The following is a 12,833-nucleotide window of genomic DNA, read 5'->3' on the forward strand; positions in this document are numbered from 1 at the left end:
ATTTCCCCTCTACACTACAACAACCTCAGAAATCTCTGAAACATTGATAGCTAGAAGTTGAACAAATATCACAGGAGAACTACCACATTAGAACTGACCATCTCTTACAACTTTTCCCCAAACCATTTGCTATTAAGCTCTGCGCAGTACTACAAACTACTTCAGATCATCCAGAGAAGGGCAACGAAGCTAGTGAAGGGTCTGGAGCACAAGTCTGATGAGGAACAGCTGAGGGAACTGGGGGTGCTAAGTCTCGAGAAGAGAAGGCTCAGGGGAGACCTTATTGCTCTCTACACCTGCCTGAAAGGATGTTGTAGTGAAGTGGGGGCTGGTCTCTTCTCCCTAGTAACAAGTAATAGGACTAGAGGAAAGAGCCTCAAGCTGTGCCAGGAGAGGTTTAGATTGGATATTAGGAAAAATTTATTTACCAAGAGGGTCATCAGGCATTGAACAGGCTGCTCAGGGCAGCAGTGGAACCACCATCCCTGGAAGTGCTCAAAAACTGTGTAGATTGGATATAAGGAGGAAATTCTTTCCTGTTAGGGTGGTGAGGCACTGGAATAGGTTGTCCAGGGAGGTTGTGAATGCTTCACTCCTGGCAATGTTCAAGGCCAGGTTGGATGAGGCCTTGGGTAATATGGTTTAGAGCGAGGTGTCCCTACCCATGGCAGGGGGGTTGGAGCTTGATGATCCGGAGGTCCTTTCCAACCCTAAGTATTCTATGATTCTATGAGGCCCTCAGTGACATGGTTTAGTGCTGGTCTTGGCAGTTCTGGGATAAAGGTCAGACTTGGATGTGTTCAAAAGTTAGATGTCCTCACACATAATGCAGAGAGCTATTCTTCACATGCAGAACTAGTCCAAGTCACTTAGCAAGCAGGAAAACTATAATTCATTTAGTGTTGAGGGTGTGTAGGTTTCAGCTTTTAACATATGACAGAACTACCACGACTTCTAGGATAAGGCAGATATGCAAAAGGAATAGCCTATAATGGCAATAAGCCTTCACTTTAGAAATATTTAAGTGCTATTTTTCAGCTAGTAATGAAATCAGTAACAGACTGATGAATGCCCATCTGGAGTGGATTGGTAGCCATGCACATCAATTTTATGGCTGATTACAAAAAAAAGTGCATGAAATATAAAAACATTCTTCTGTAATATTTGTAAAGTGTTTTGTATCTTTTATTTCATCAGCTTTAATGGTTAATTGGAAACTGACACCTAGCACAAAAATTGGTTACTGACCCCTGCTGCTTGGGCAACCTGATACCCACTTCTCTGCTGTAGCACAGAAAGACTTACCCAGATACTAAGGAACTGTATTCTTTACAGTTGGCAGCTTTATAAGACATTTAATGCAAGCACAGCACTCACAACTTTTTCCGTTTTTTCATCCCCATCTTTAGGGCAGGCAGAATTTTAGTGATCATACTTTTGCAGCGAACAAAAAAAAGTATCAGTAAATACCATCACTTCAGAAGTATCAATTTTTTTTAGGCTTTACTGACATGATTCCTTCCACTTTCAATTAATAAACTATTGTATGAATTAGTATTTTTTTTCCTTGTTTATCAAAATATTAGCAGTATCTAAAAGAAACAGTGTTCAACAACAGGTGCTCAGCAAGACAGGAGAAAAGAAATACAAAAGCAAAAAAATCCCAAGCTGCCACCAAGTATAATTACAGACATAAACACAATTTAATCAGTATAAAATTAATCAAATCACATTACAAATCTCCTTACAAGAAGAATGTTTTGATCTTTGACGTATAGTTGGTGTGTGTTGAGAAAAAATTTTGTATAAATCTTGTAACTATTGTATGTAGGTGTATACATTTACAGACACACATATGTGCACCAGTGCAAAGATATGAAACTAGAGTCCATAGCCACGCTTCACCCTTTTTGCTCAGATTATTATAACAGACAGGTACTCCTACTCAGTTACCTGATAAAAGTTACCCAGCTGTGAATCTGCAGGAGAAAACTGCCTCTTACAAACCTTAAAAAAATAGCACAGTGTGCAACTTTGTGGCAGTGCACAGCTCCACTACATGGGTTTAATATTTTTTTTTTTTTTTTTCCTTCAAACAATCAAGGGTTACTCAGAAGAAAGAAAGAGGTACCAAAGGAAAAATGCCCACTGCTGTGCAACTTCTCAGTTAACTGTGTTTAACTGATGTAAACCCAGCTCACACTTGCTTTTAGTTGTCATGGCTCAGCTAAATCAATGAAGTTATACTGAATCACACTACTTCACTATCTTGCTTATTAGCACACTGTTTCAAATTCAGATGTACAATCAAGGTCCTCTGATACAGTCTGTATCCCAGAGAGTGCATGAGCCATTTCAATCAAAAACGTACTATATAATGTACTTAACATTCCATAGAAAATTATTATAAATACATAATAAAGTACAACAATTTTTCTAGTGAGCCAGCAGCACTGAAGTTTGCATTTAACATAAGTTTGCAACTATACTCTAGGAACAGCCTCACAGATTCAGGTAAACCAGAATCTTAATAAGCTGCATCATCACCTGAATTTCATTTAACCAAATTTATACTAGTAGCTGAAAAGGAATTTCTTAAGACAGCTGCTAAGTTATTAAGATACCTGCTTGAAAAGAAAGGAATTGGTGGAAAAAAGTCTGAGACTACATAAATGTCCTGAACAATCACGTCATTGAGAAGATTTAGCACAAAAAGAATAAAGCAAGTTTTTATACCTGTGTTTAAAGAGGAAAAAAACTTAGTGAAATTCAACAGCTGATTCCTGTTTTACACAGCTTTCACAGAGCAAAACTAAAAGCGTTCCTGCTCTATGTTGTACCTCATTTTGTAACAAGAACAGTGGTCAATGACAGTATTTTGGTTAGTTGCTCCCTTATAAGCAGGATTACACATTTTCAATTTCCACAGAAAAGGCTCATAGAAATACATCTTTCTCCTTTTCTTCCTGAGGCAGCAGCAGTGATAGTAATGCATTTATGAATAATGTTACAAAGACCAGTGTGTTGGATTTATCAGTGAGCACCCTCATGGTAACAGGTTTGTTATCATAAGAATATTTTATTTATATTTTTTTTCCCAGGTTACACTCATACTGTGTGGAAATCTTTCAAAGAAAGAGAAGCTTCCCTACTGAACCTATCTCCTGAACCTAACCCAGGAGTTCTGAAGACAGAAACAAATGAAAAATTCCTTAATATTACAAATGATGGATGAACCTCAGCATACTTTAAAATAGGTTTATTTATTAAGGTAATTAAAGGAAGGCAGGGAAAAGAAGGATCAGAGAGGAGGGGAAATAAAGAAATGAATGTGTCAGGTACCACTATTAGAAATCGCTGTACATTAGTTTTCTGGAGGACAGTCTGAGGAACATTACTCTTGCTGAGTTGAGGCTTATTTCATACAGCAAGTTAATTGGTATATTCCCATATTTACTCTTCTTCTAGCCACATTCCTGGACTCTTAATTGGCCTGTAGTAGATCTTGCCAATCTAGAGCAGTTTTACCCTCCTTAACAGCCACTGAGGAGGTGGAGAAATGCCCACTGAGGGCACAAAAGCTTCTTCAGCTGAAAGCTAAAATGAAACCCTCTCTGGTAGAACACAAAGAAATGTTCCTCTGGTACCAAGAGAAGGCTAGCAACCAAGATGACTGACATCTGAAGCCCCCTCCTTCAGCATCTCTCCAGATGTCCTCTAAGGGAGAGACTACTCAAATTTAACCAAGAGCATCTAATCATGTCCAGGACATAAGCAGCTTTTCATGGACACTCTTCCAATTGGTAGTGTTTTTTTCAGTAGTACCATACAAGCCTCAAGCACACAGGGCTGAATTTGATTTTTTACACTAGTTTTATAGCTGCTTCTTTCACAATAAATAGGTTTAAAAAGTAAAACCATTGCTCTGTTAATGAAGAAAGCCCTTTGGGACTGTTTGATAGTAAAGACCTTATATTTAGATTTCTCAGCATCTTTAGTGCTTTTAGTGCCCTATTTCAGATTTTATGTGCCAAAGGCCCTCAACAGATCCAGTCACTTAAATTTACAGTACAAAATCATGAAATATTTAACTGTCACTAAAGTTACAGTTCTTTTATCACACAAAAAAAAAAATTTAAAGCAGAGGAAACCCAAAACCTTCCATAGGATTTTTTTTAAAACTTCTGCTTTTTTGCATCTTACTTTTGGATTCCTAAAAGTCCTTGGGAAACATATCAACTCTGATTCTAAATAATTTTGCAGCATCCACCCTGAAGCTTTTCTTCCTCACCAGCACAGGACAGCAAAACTCCCTCAAACTGCAAAGACAAGGTAAGATATATGATAAATTAAAACAACAACAACAACAACAACAAAACAACAAAAAAACCCCTGTCACTTCTAAGTGAAAAACAATACCAAAATTCAAAATTATAAGTCATACAAGCCTCAGCAGGGAACAAGGCTTTCTAACAGCCAATTAGAACAATTCGACCATCTTCACCACAAAGAAACAATTACCGAACACCCAGAGTCATGGCTCTAAGTGAGGAATAGACAACAATACTTTGTACATAATAAGGAGGAGAAACACATGTACAGCTAATTATTCACAATTCACACGAAACACAGCAGCTGTTATATCAGTAAGCCCATATGATTTTTGTAAGTTGTCATTATAACAGAAGTCATGACCATTAACGGTTAGGGCTGCTGTATTTACACACTTTCCAACCACCTCACCTTCAGGTATGCCCCGAGCTCTCAGACGCTAATCAGCATCAGACTGGACCAGCTACTTGGAATCAAGTTTGGCAAAACACAGCAACTGGATGCTGCTGTCTGATTGCAGTACATTCCTCTATTATTCATCCACTACTTCACCGTGGGGGAGTGGAGGGGAGGGAAGGTTTTAAGAGTCATATTAATTTAGCTGCTCAATTGCAACCAGTTGTATAAAGCACTTCAGGTCATTGAAAATCCTACAGCATTTACAAAATTGAAATGCTCTATCTTCTGTCCCTCACAGATTTTTACAAGATAAATTAACCTAAATGAGCACCACTGCTCATAATCTCAGCACGTTATGGATTGTTTGTAGAGCAGCTCTCCAAAACTTGCCCTCACTTCAAAGACTGTCATACAAGCCAGTGCATGACACAGTTGCATTTTTCCTCAGTGCTAATCTCTTATTTTATCCAAACTTTGCATTGAGTACTTTCATTCATCAGAAATACATCAATATATATGGATATAATAATTCCATTAGCTTTTGTTTGATGGTCACATTATTTCTCTTTCATAAAATGTTCTCTCTTTGGATTACCCAACCAATTTGATGTTTTCTCAGCTTTATACCACACTGCCTCCTATAAAGCCAGATCTAAAGTAGTCTCTTTATGCCCTTTAAATGTAATGCCTATTATTTTATGCCCTTTAAATGTAATGCCTATTATCTTCTCTTCTGCTACAACCACATTGTGACTGCACAAAGACTCTTTGACAGCACAAAGGGAAGCAAATGGCCTTGAAAGTCATGAAATAATACCAGCTGCAAGGTTTTTTAGAAAAAGCTTTATAATCACATGCTGCTATTATTCTCTGAAGGGTATGGGGGCTTATTTTGGAAGGAATGTGGCAGTAAATTCAATCTGGATATTGTATAGAATGACAACTGTTCCCAGGCGGTTACACCTAAAATTCTCAGTGTGATACCAGGTATCACATACAAATATGCAGGAAAGACCTGCTTAATTTCTGACCATTAAAAATCGAGCTTTAAACCACTCTACAGCATTTGCAAATTCGGAAAAGTCTTTCTAGACATCTTGCAAATGCCTTTGCTGAAGTGAACAAAACCAAAACGGGTTACTGAACACAGTGAGACAGACGGAAAGGGAAGAGTAACAGATGACTGCTTTGGTAGGAAAGTAGCTGAACTAAACTATTCTGAATGGCATTAGTTTATCATACAAAGACATTTAATTTATTTCATTATTCTCTGTGGGCAGCTAAACCACCCTAAGGCCCTAACATATTCAAGGAGATGAGCACAGCAGAGAAGGACTCCTTCAGAGTGCAATATTGAATGAAACTTAAATTAGGTCCCAGAAGAGCAGTAGAGTGTATATTAAATATGGCACCAACACTGAGCCACTCTGTTCATATGTACGTTTTAAAGCCATCAAAATCAGGGCCCAGAAGATTTTAGTACAGTTTTAACACAGTCATGCATATAGCTTCCACTTCAACATACACATCATAATCATTTGTTTACATGAGGCACAGGGCAGAAGGGTAAGGAAAAGTCTGCACTTAAGACCAAACACTTTCTTAAGAAACAAAAGAAAACAATTTTGTTTTCATAATGAAGTGAAAGACTACAGGATTTTGGGGTTTGCTGGCCTCTATAAATTTATATACATATATACATCAAAGAAAGTTAAGAGAACATGTATTCATATTTCAAACACTGCAGTTTAACAACATGATCTGGAAGGTATCATTGCAAATGTTTTACATATTGTTATGTTTCTGTCATTTTATGTAGCGAAAAAAGGAAACCAAAACTAAACAAATCACAAAAAACCCAAGGACCCAAATGCAAACCAGGATTCAATCCCTTCTCTAATGTACTGTAGTACAAAATGCTATTAAGTAGATGTTAACTTTAAGCAAAATATTTCTTAAACAAAACTAATCTACCTATCTTCAAGAATCTGGCCTTAGCAAAACAAACAACAACAAAAAAAAGTGTGTGGGTTTGTTATCTTTTTGTTGTTGTTTTGGAGCTTTTTTTCAGTACCTGTGGCAAAGAAGTAAGTATTAAAAACCTAGAATCAAAACCATGAAAAAACATATGGGCTTGAAATTCATGGTTTTGGAAACAATCAGTATACAACTAAAATTATTTTTTAATTAAAAAAAGTGAAATTATAGAAAGGTTAATGGGATAGCATGGTTCTGTTTGCTGCGTATAGTGTAGCAGTTTTGTTCTGCAATGCATTCTGTTTCAAACCCTGGGACGTAACATTCAGTTAGGCCAGAGAAAGAAAGGCTCAGCACAGCAAGACAGTGAAAAACAGAGACACTACCACAACAACTAGAACAAAAGAAGGATAAATACTTGTCACTGTCGAAAACATGATAAAGAAAGTTAAAGACAAGATTTGTGAGTAAGCAGCAAAGCCTGGAACTTCAAGATTTGACTGTTTACTGGCCAGAAAGAAGGAGACAAAACAAGACATTAACCAAAAGTACCAGAAGGTTTAAGCTCTTAATATAACTGTAGGAACACTTCTTCCACCTCTTCTGATGTGTAGATGCTGTAATCTATCAGGCAATTCCAAAGATGTATCCTTTGGGATATAACTGTGTATTCACTTTACCTGTAAACCACAGTATTTGTAGTTTCTTATAGACGAGGATCATAGAAGTGTGCCATAAGGGAAATCCACCTCCACTAAACCATTATTTGGGGGACAGCATACTGAAGTACTACTCTTGAAGCCTAGTACAGACATTTCCTAAATCTCTTATGTTCTTGTCTTTTGATCTCAAAACCAAACTAACAACCAGATCTGATGACTGACTAAATGAAACTTTTGCAACCTGACTGAAATAAGCAGCAATTTACTGCAGCTCATCTGGAAGAAGCAATTTCAGGAAATAATCTTTTCTTTGGCACTCTTCACATCAATTTGAATCTTAATGAAGTATTTTTTTTCCTCCATGTTTTGTACTCTGCATGATTATTTTATATAAGTCATGGAAAAAACCTTATAAACTTGCATAGAACTTAGTACTCTTGCACAAAACCTCCATTTATTGGGAGTGCCCCCAAAATTTAATTGAAAAATTTTGTGTATCAGAAAAAGTGTGGAATCCCTCTTCTTTTGCCAATACTCAAACTTCTGAAAAGGATGCTTGGCATAGTTACACATTTCTACCATTGTACCTTAACAGCTGTACTTTGTACTATTTTGATAGATTCTTCACATTACTTGGGTACGCATGCTTTATTGGAAACTGCTACTAAAATAAGACATTTCTGCTGATGTTTCAGGTACTGTAATTCCTAAGTATTTATCAATTCAAGCATTTCTGACAATATTTTGTTTATTAAACCATCAAACACCACATCCAGTTTCTAAGGACAACACCCACAACTTCTCATTAAGAAGATATTAGCTGCATTGTGCCAAATAGTTTTTCATTTTGAAAATGCACTTACTTGAAGTGGTGGATCTGGAAAGACTTAAGTTTAACAAGCATTACAGCCATTTTATTATTAGAGGTTTATGCTGATATTGTATGGAGAAGTGACCCTTTTCAGAAGGTGCATTACCAAAGATACTTATAGAAAAGATGGGGTTTCACCTTTTCATGTTACTTTGGGCTGAAATACACCTTGGCTACTAAAGCTTTAAGGAACCAATCCCAAACTTGACTGCATCAGACAGCTTTTAAATGTTACAAAACCAACTGATGCCTCAGCTCTTTAGAACAGTTGCTTTCAAACAGAAGATTTTCTAAAGACAGGTCTGAAAAAATACTAAGTAATTTGCTTTTATATAGCAGATTTTCTCAAGGAAGAAAGGTAAAAAAACCCAACGAACTCCTCTGATTTTGAAGAAGTGCATTACAAAGGGCTGATGTGTATTTCATCTACAGCTTCAAAATAAATCCATGTTAAAAATCACACATAAAACGGTTGGTGTGTCATGATTTTATTTTTTTGCTTTTTATATGCAAGTGTGAAATTCAAACCAATATTCATGTGACAGTGAACAAAGCCCACCATTAAAGATACAAATGCTGTTTTGCAGTAAACATCCAGGCACCTGAGAGAAGAGCTCAAATCACCAACTTTTACTGGGGTGCCAAAGCAGCTTGTGAGGTTCCTTCACTAGCAGACAGAGACTACTAAAAATCAGCCAGAACCATCTTTTGACAGTCTCCATGGTTACTGAGGTCTGCTCAAAGAGAACAAAGGTGGTCCATAGCTGGTCCCCAAGGGATGTACAGTTCAATGCTATGAGGTGACATGAGACAAACTGTTCTTCTCACTGTGGTTGTTCTCCATGTCAACTGCTGCCTCAACGCATTCAATGGCAGGCCTCTTCTCAGCATCAGTTTCCCAACAGAACCCACTTCCCCGTGATCCCGGTTAATGCTTCCCGGTCACCCATCTACTACAGGAATTTAGAAACACCCAGTCAACTTCCCTCCCACCCTTCCTTGGGAGGGGCCTGTTCGGCCTGACGAGGCAGGAGCCCGCCCATGGCCGGGGGCAGTGAGAGAGTGCCGCCCAGCCTCACTCAAGGTCCATAGCTGACAGCGAGCCCGAGCATATCAGCGGTCCCGTCCCGTCAGAGCAACCCTGCTAGCCGCGCCTTCTCCCGAGGCCAGCTACAAGAGCTGGCCCTTCTTCTCTAGCGGCTGCTGGGGGGGACACGGCGCCTGTTCCTTCTCCAGCAGCTCACCCAGCTTGCGGTCGTCGAATCCCGAGGCCTTCGACCAGCAAGGGGTCTGGCAGCGCCGCAGCTCCTGCAAAGCCCGGGTGTGCCTCTCCTGCAACTTCTCCAGCTGGGCGCGCAGGGCCTCCACCTCCCCTTGTATGGCCGCGCGGTTGTCGGCAGTGTCGGGGCCCGCCAGGGTCTGTCGGAAAAGGCTGCGGTTCTCGCGGCGCAAGCGGCGGTTCTCCAGGCGCAGCCGCGCGTTATCCTGCCGGAGCCGCGCGTTCTCCGTCTCTTGCTCCGCCCGCTGCCAGAGCGCCTCGCTGTAGCTAGCTGCCAGGTCCGCGTACCGCTCCGCCAGCTGCTGCAGCGAGCCCTGCGACTGGCCTCGCCAACCCTCCTGGCGGCCGCCTTGGCCACGTAAGCCCTCTGCGCCACCGCCGACCCCCGCCCGGCCCCGCCGCGCCACACCGGCAGAGCTCCAGCGCCCCTCAGCAACGCGCATGCGCCTCATCCTGCTTCCCGCGCGCCGACGCCGCCGTAAGAGAAGGGAGGTGCCGGCACCGCCTTTATGCAAAGCCAGGGGCGGGTCTTCGGGCAGCGGAGCTGGCCGGAGGCCAAGGGTCGGGGGTGGAACGGCCAGCGCGGCGCCATCTTGGGGGCAGTGCCATTTCGGGCGTGGGGTGGTGCTGCGCCGTTGGCCGCCTCCTGTCAGCAAAGGGGCGAGTACCTCTCCGGGCTCGCGGCCGGGGCCAGTAGCCGGTTAGCTCCTCCTGCGTCGTAACTTGTGCTGGTCCGGCCTGCTCCCTAACCGTGACTGATGGATTTGGGTAGTCCCCTCTCAGAATACCCCACTCCACCCAGGTGCCCGCCTGACAAGGTGGGTTTGGCTGGTTGGTATAGTTGTGCAGTCCTTCAATGTTAATGTGGGCTTCCTTTTTATTGTTACTTATTGTGGTGGCTACTGCACAGAGGAAGGTCAGTATTAAACCTGAAAGAGATAGACCTATAGTTAATAAATGATAGCCAGAAATGATACTTACAGTACAAAGTGTTTATGCTGCCTTGATCTTTATGCTGACATAACAGTGGGGTTTAGCATGGGGTGAGAAGCATCTATGTTTATTCTAGTCCATGCATCACCATTAAAGATAAAATGTGGGCTTCTACAAGGAATTAGATTTGACATAAGAACATGGGAGTGCACCAGAAGTTTGCTAAGAGTCCTGGAAATAGTGTGGGAAAATGTCGGAGGAGCGACCCGAATCAAGAAGACAATCTCAAATGAGTTACGCTTCTTGTTCGCTTTATTGCACAGGCTCACCTAATTTATACCATTGGTGATAGTTTACGTGACAGCTGTGCATCTTTCATTGGCTACATAAACCTGTTCACACGCCTGTTTATACATTGCTATTGGCCAAGCTAAGTTTTACACACATATCTCTGCAACAGCAGGGTGCATGCCTTGTGGTAAGCGATGCATTCCTTGTGGCCAGCAAGCTCCTGTTTCAGCGTTCTGCTTACATGTCTTCGACTTACTGGGAGGCCTCCTGTAATCCTAGGGTGAAATCGGTGTGCTCAGCTTGCTCCCTGAAATGTCTGTACGCCAATGTGCGCAGCATGGGAAATAAGCAGGAGGAGCTAGAAACCTGTGTTAAGTCAGGAGATTATGACCTGGTGGCAATTACAGAGACATGGTGGGACAGCTCACATGACTGGAATATAGTCATGGAGGGCTATGTCCTTTTCAGGAAAGACAGGCCAGCCAGGCGGGGTGGTGGGGTTCCTCTTTATGTGCGAGAGCAGCTACAATGCGTTGAGTTCTGTCCGGGGACAGATGATGAGCGAGTTGAGAGTCTGTGGCTGAGAATTAAGGGGCAGGCTGGCAGGGGCGATACTGTTGTGGGGGTCTGTTACAGGCCACCGGATCAGGGTGAGGAAGTTGACGAGGCCTTCTACAGGCAGCTGAGAGCGGCCTCACAGTCACAGGCCGTGGTCGTCGTGGGGGATTTTAACTTCCCTGATGTTTGCTGGAAGGACTACTCGGCAACCCAGCCTCAGTCCAGGAGGTTCCTCCAGTGTATGGATGATAACTTCCTCATGCAAATGGTGGATGAGCCAACCAGGAGAGGTGTGCTGCTGGATCTCATCCTCACTAACAAGGAGGGTCTGGTTGAAGGAGTGAAGGTTGAGGGCTGCCTTGGTTGCAGCGACCACGAGATGGTAGAATTCAGGATCTTGTGTGGTAGGACCAGTAGAATAGCAAGTAGAATCGCAACCCTGGACTTTAGCAGGGCAAACTTTGGCCTCTTCAAGTGATTGCTAGGGGAAATCCCGTGGGCTAGGCTGCTTGAAGGGAAAGGGGCCCAAGATAGTTGGTTGACTTTCAAGGACTGCTTTTTCCGAGCTCAAGATCGGAGCATCCCGACATGTAGGAAGTCAAGGAAGAGGGTCAGGAGACCTGCGTGGCTAAATAGGGAATTGCTCCGTATGCTCAAGTGGAAGAGGAGAGTTTACAGGTCATGGAAGGAAGGGCTGGCCACTTGGGAAGAATATACGGCTGCTGCTAGAGAATGTAGGAAAGCTGCTAGGATGACTAAGGCCTCCTTGGAATTAAAGCTGGCGAGAGGGGTCAAGGACAGCAGAAAGAGCTTTTTCAAATACATGGCAGGTAAAACTAACACCAGAGGCAATGTAGGCCCGCTGATGAACGGGGCGGGTGCCCTGGTGACAGAAGATACAGAGATGGCAGAGTTACTGAATGACTTCTTTGTCTCTGTCTACTCTGCCAGAGGCAGTCCTGAAGAGCCCTGTACCGCTGAGACCTCGGATGAAGATAGGTCAACGGAGCGGTCTGCCTTAGTCGATGAGGAATGGGTTAAAGACCAGTTGAGCAATCTGGATATCCATAAATCCATGGGTCCAGATGGGATGCACCCGCGGGTGCTGAGGGAACTGGCTGAGGTCATTGCTAGACCGCTCTCCATCATCTTTACCAAGTCTTGGGAAATGGGAGAGGTGCCTGAGGACTGGAGGAAAGCAAATGTCACTCCTGTCTTCAAAAAGGGCAAGAAGGAGGACCCGGGTAACTATAGACCGGTTAGCCTCACCTCCATTCCTGGAAAAGTGATGGAACACCTTATCCTTGGTGCCATCTTAAGGCATATCAAGGATAAGAGGGTTATGAGGGGCAGTCAACATGGCTTCACCAAGGGGAAGTCATGCTTGACCAATCTCGTAGCCTTTTATGAGGAAATATCACGGTGGATGGATGATGGCAGAGCGGTGGATGTGGTCTACCTTGACTTCAGCAAAGCGTTTGACACGGTCTCCCACAGCATCCTTGCGGCTAAATTGAGGAAGTGTGGTCTG

The 12,833-nt window shown here is 42.4% G+C and overlaps 1 protein-coding gene across 1 annotated transcript; it reads right to left on the minus strand.

Moving 5' to 3' along the window:
- Positions 1-9,411: 9,411 nt before the first annotated feature.
- On the minus strand, positions 9,412-9,972 carry TUSC1 (tumor suppressor candidate 1). The gene has a single exon (XM_061355096.1). The coding sequence runs from the start codon at positions 9,970-9,972 to the stop codon at positions 9,412-9,414; it is 561 nt and encodes a 186-aa protein (XP_061211080.1).
- Positions 9,973-12,833: the final 2,861 nt, after the last annotated feature.

The sequence above is a fragment of the Neopsephotus bourkii genome, unplaced genomic scaffold (assembly GCF_033783945.1).
Source record: "Neopsephotus bourkii isolate Nb327-2 ecotype Australia unplaced genomic scaffold, CSIRO-AGI_Nbou_v1 NB_778, whole genome shotgun sequence".
In the NCBI taxonomy this organism is placed as follows: domain Eukaryota; kingdom Metazoa; phylum Chordata; class Aves; order Psittaciformes; family Psittacidae; genus Neopsephotus; species Neopsephotus bourkii.

Excerpts from the sequence above, each read along its gene's own strand:
- TUSC1 (XM_061355096.1), bottom strand. The coding sequence starts at position 9,972 with ATGAGGCGCATGCGCGTTGCTGAGGGGCGCTGGAGCTCTGCCGGTGTG.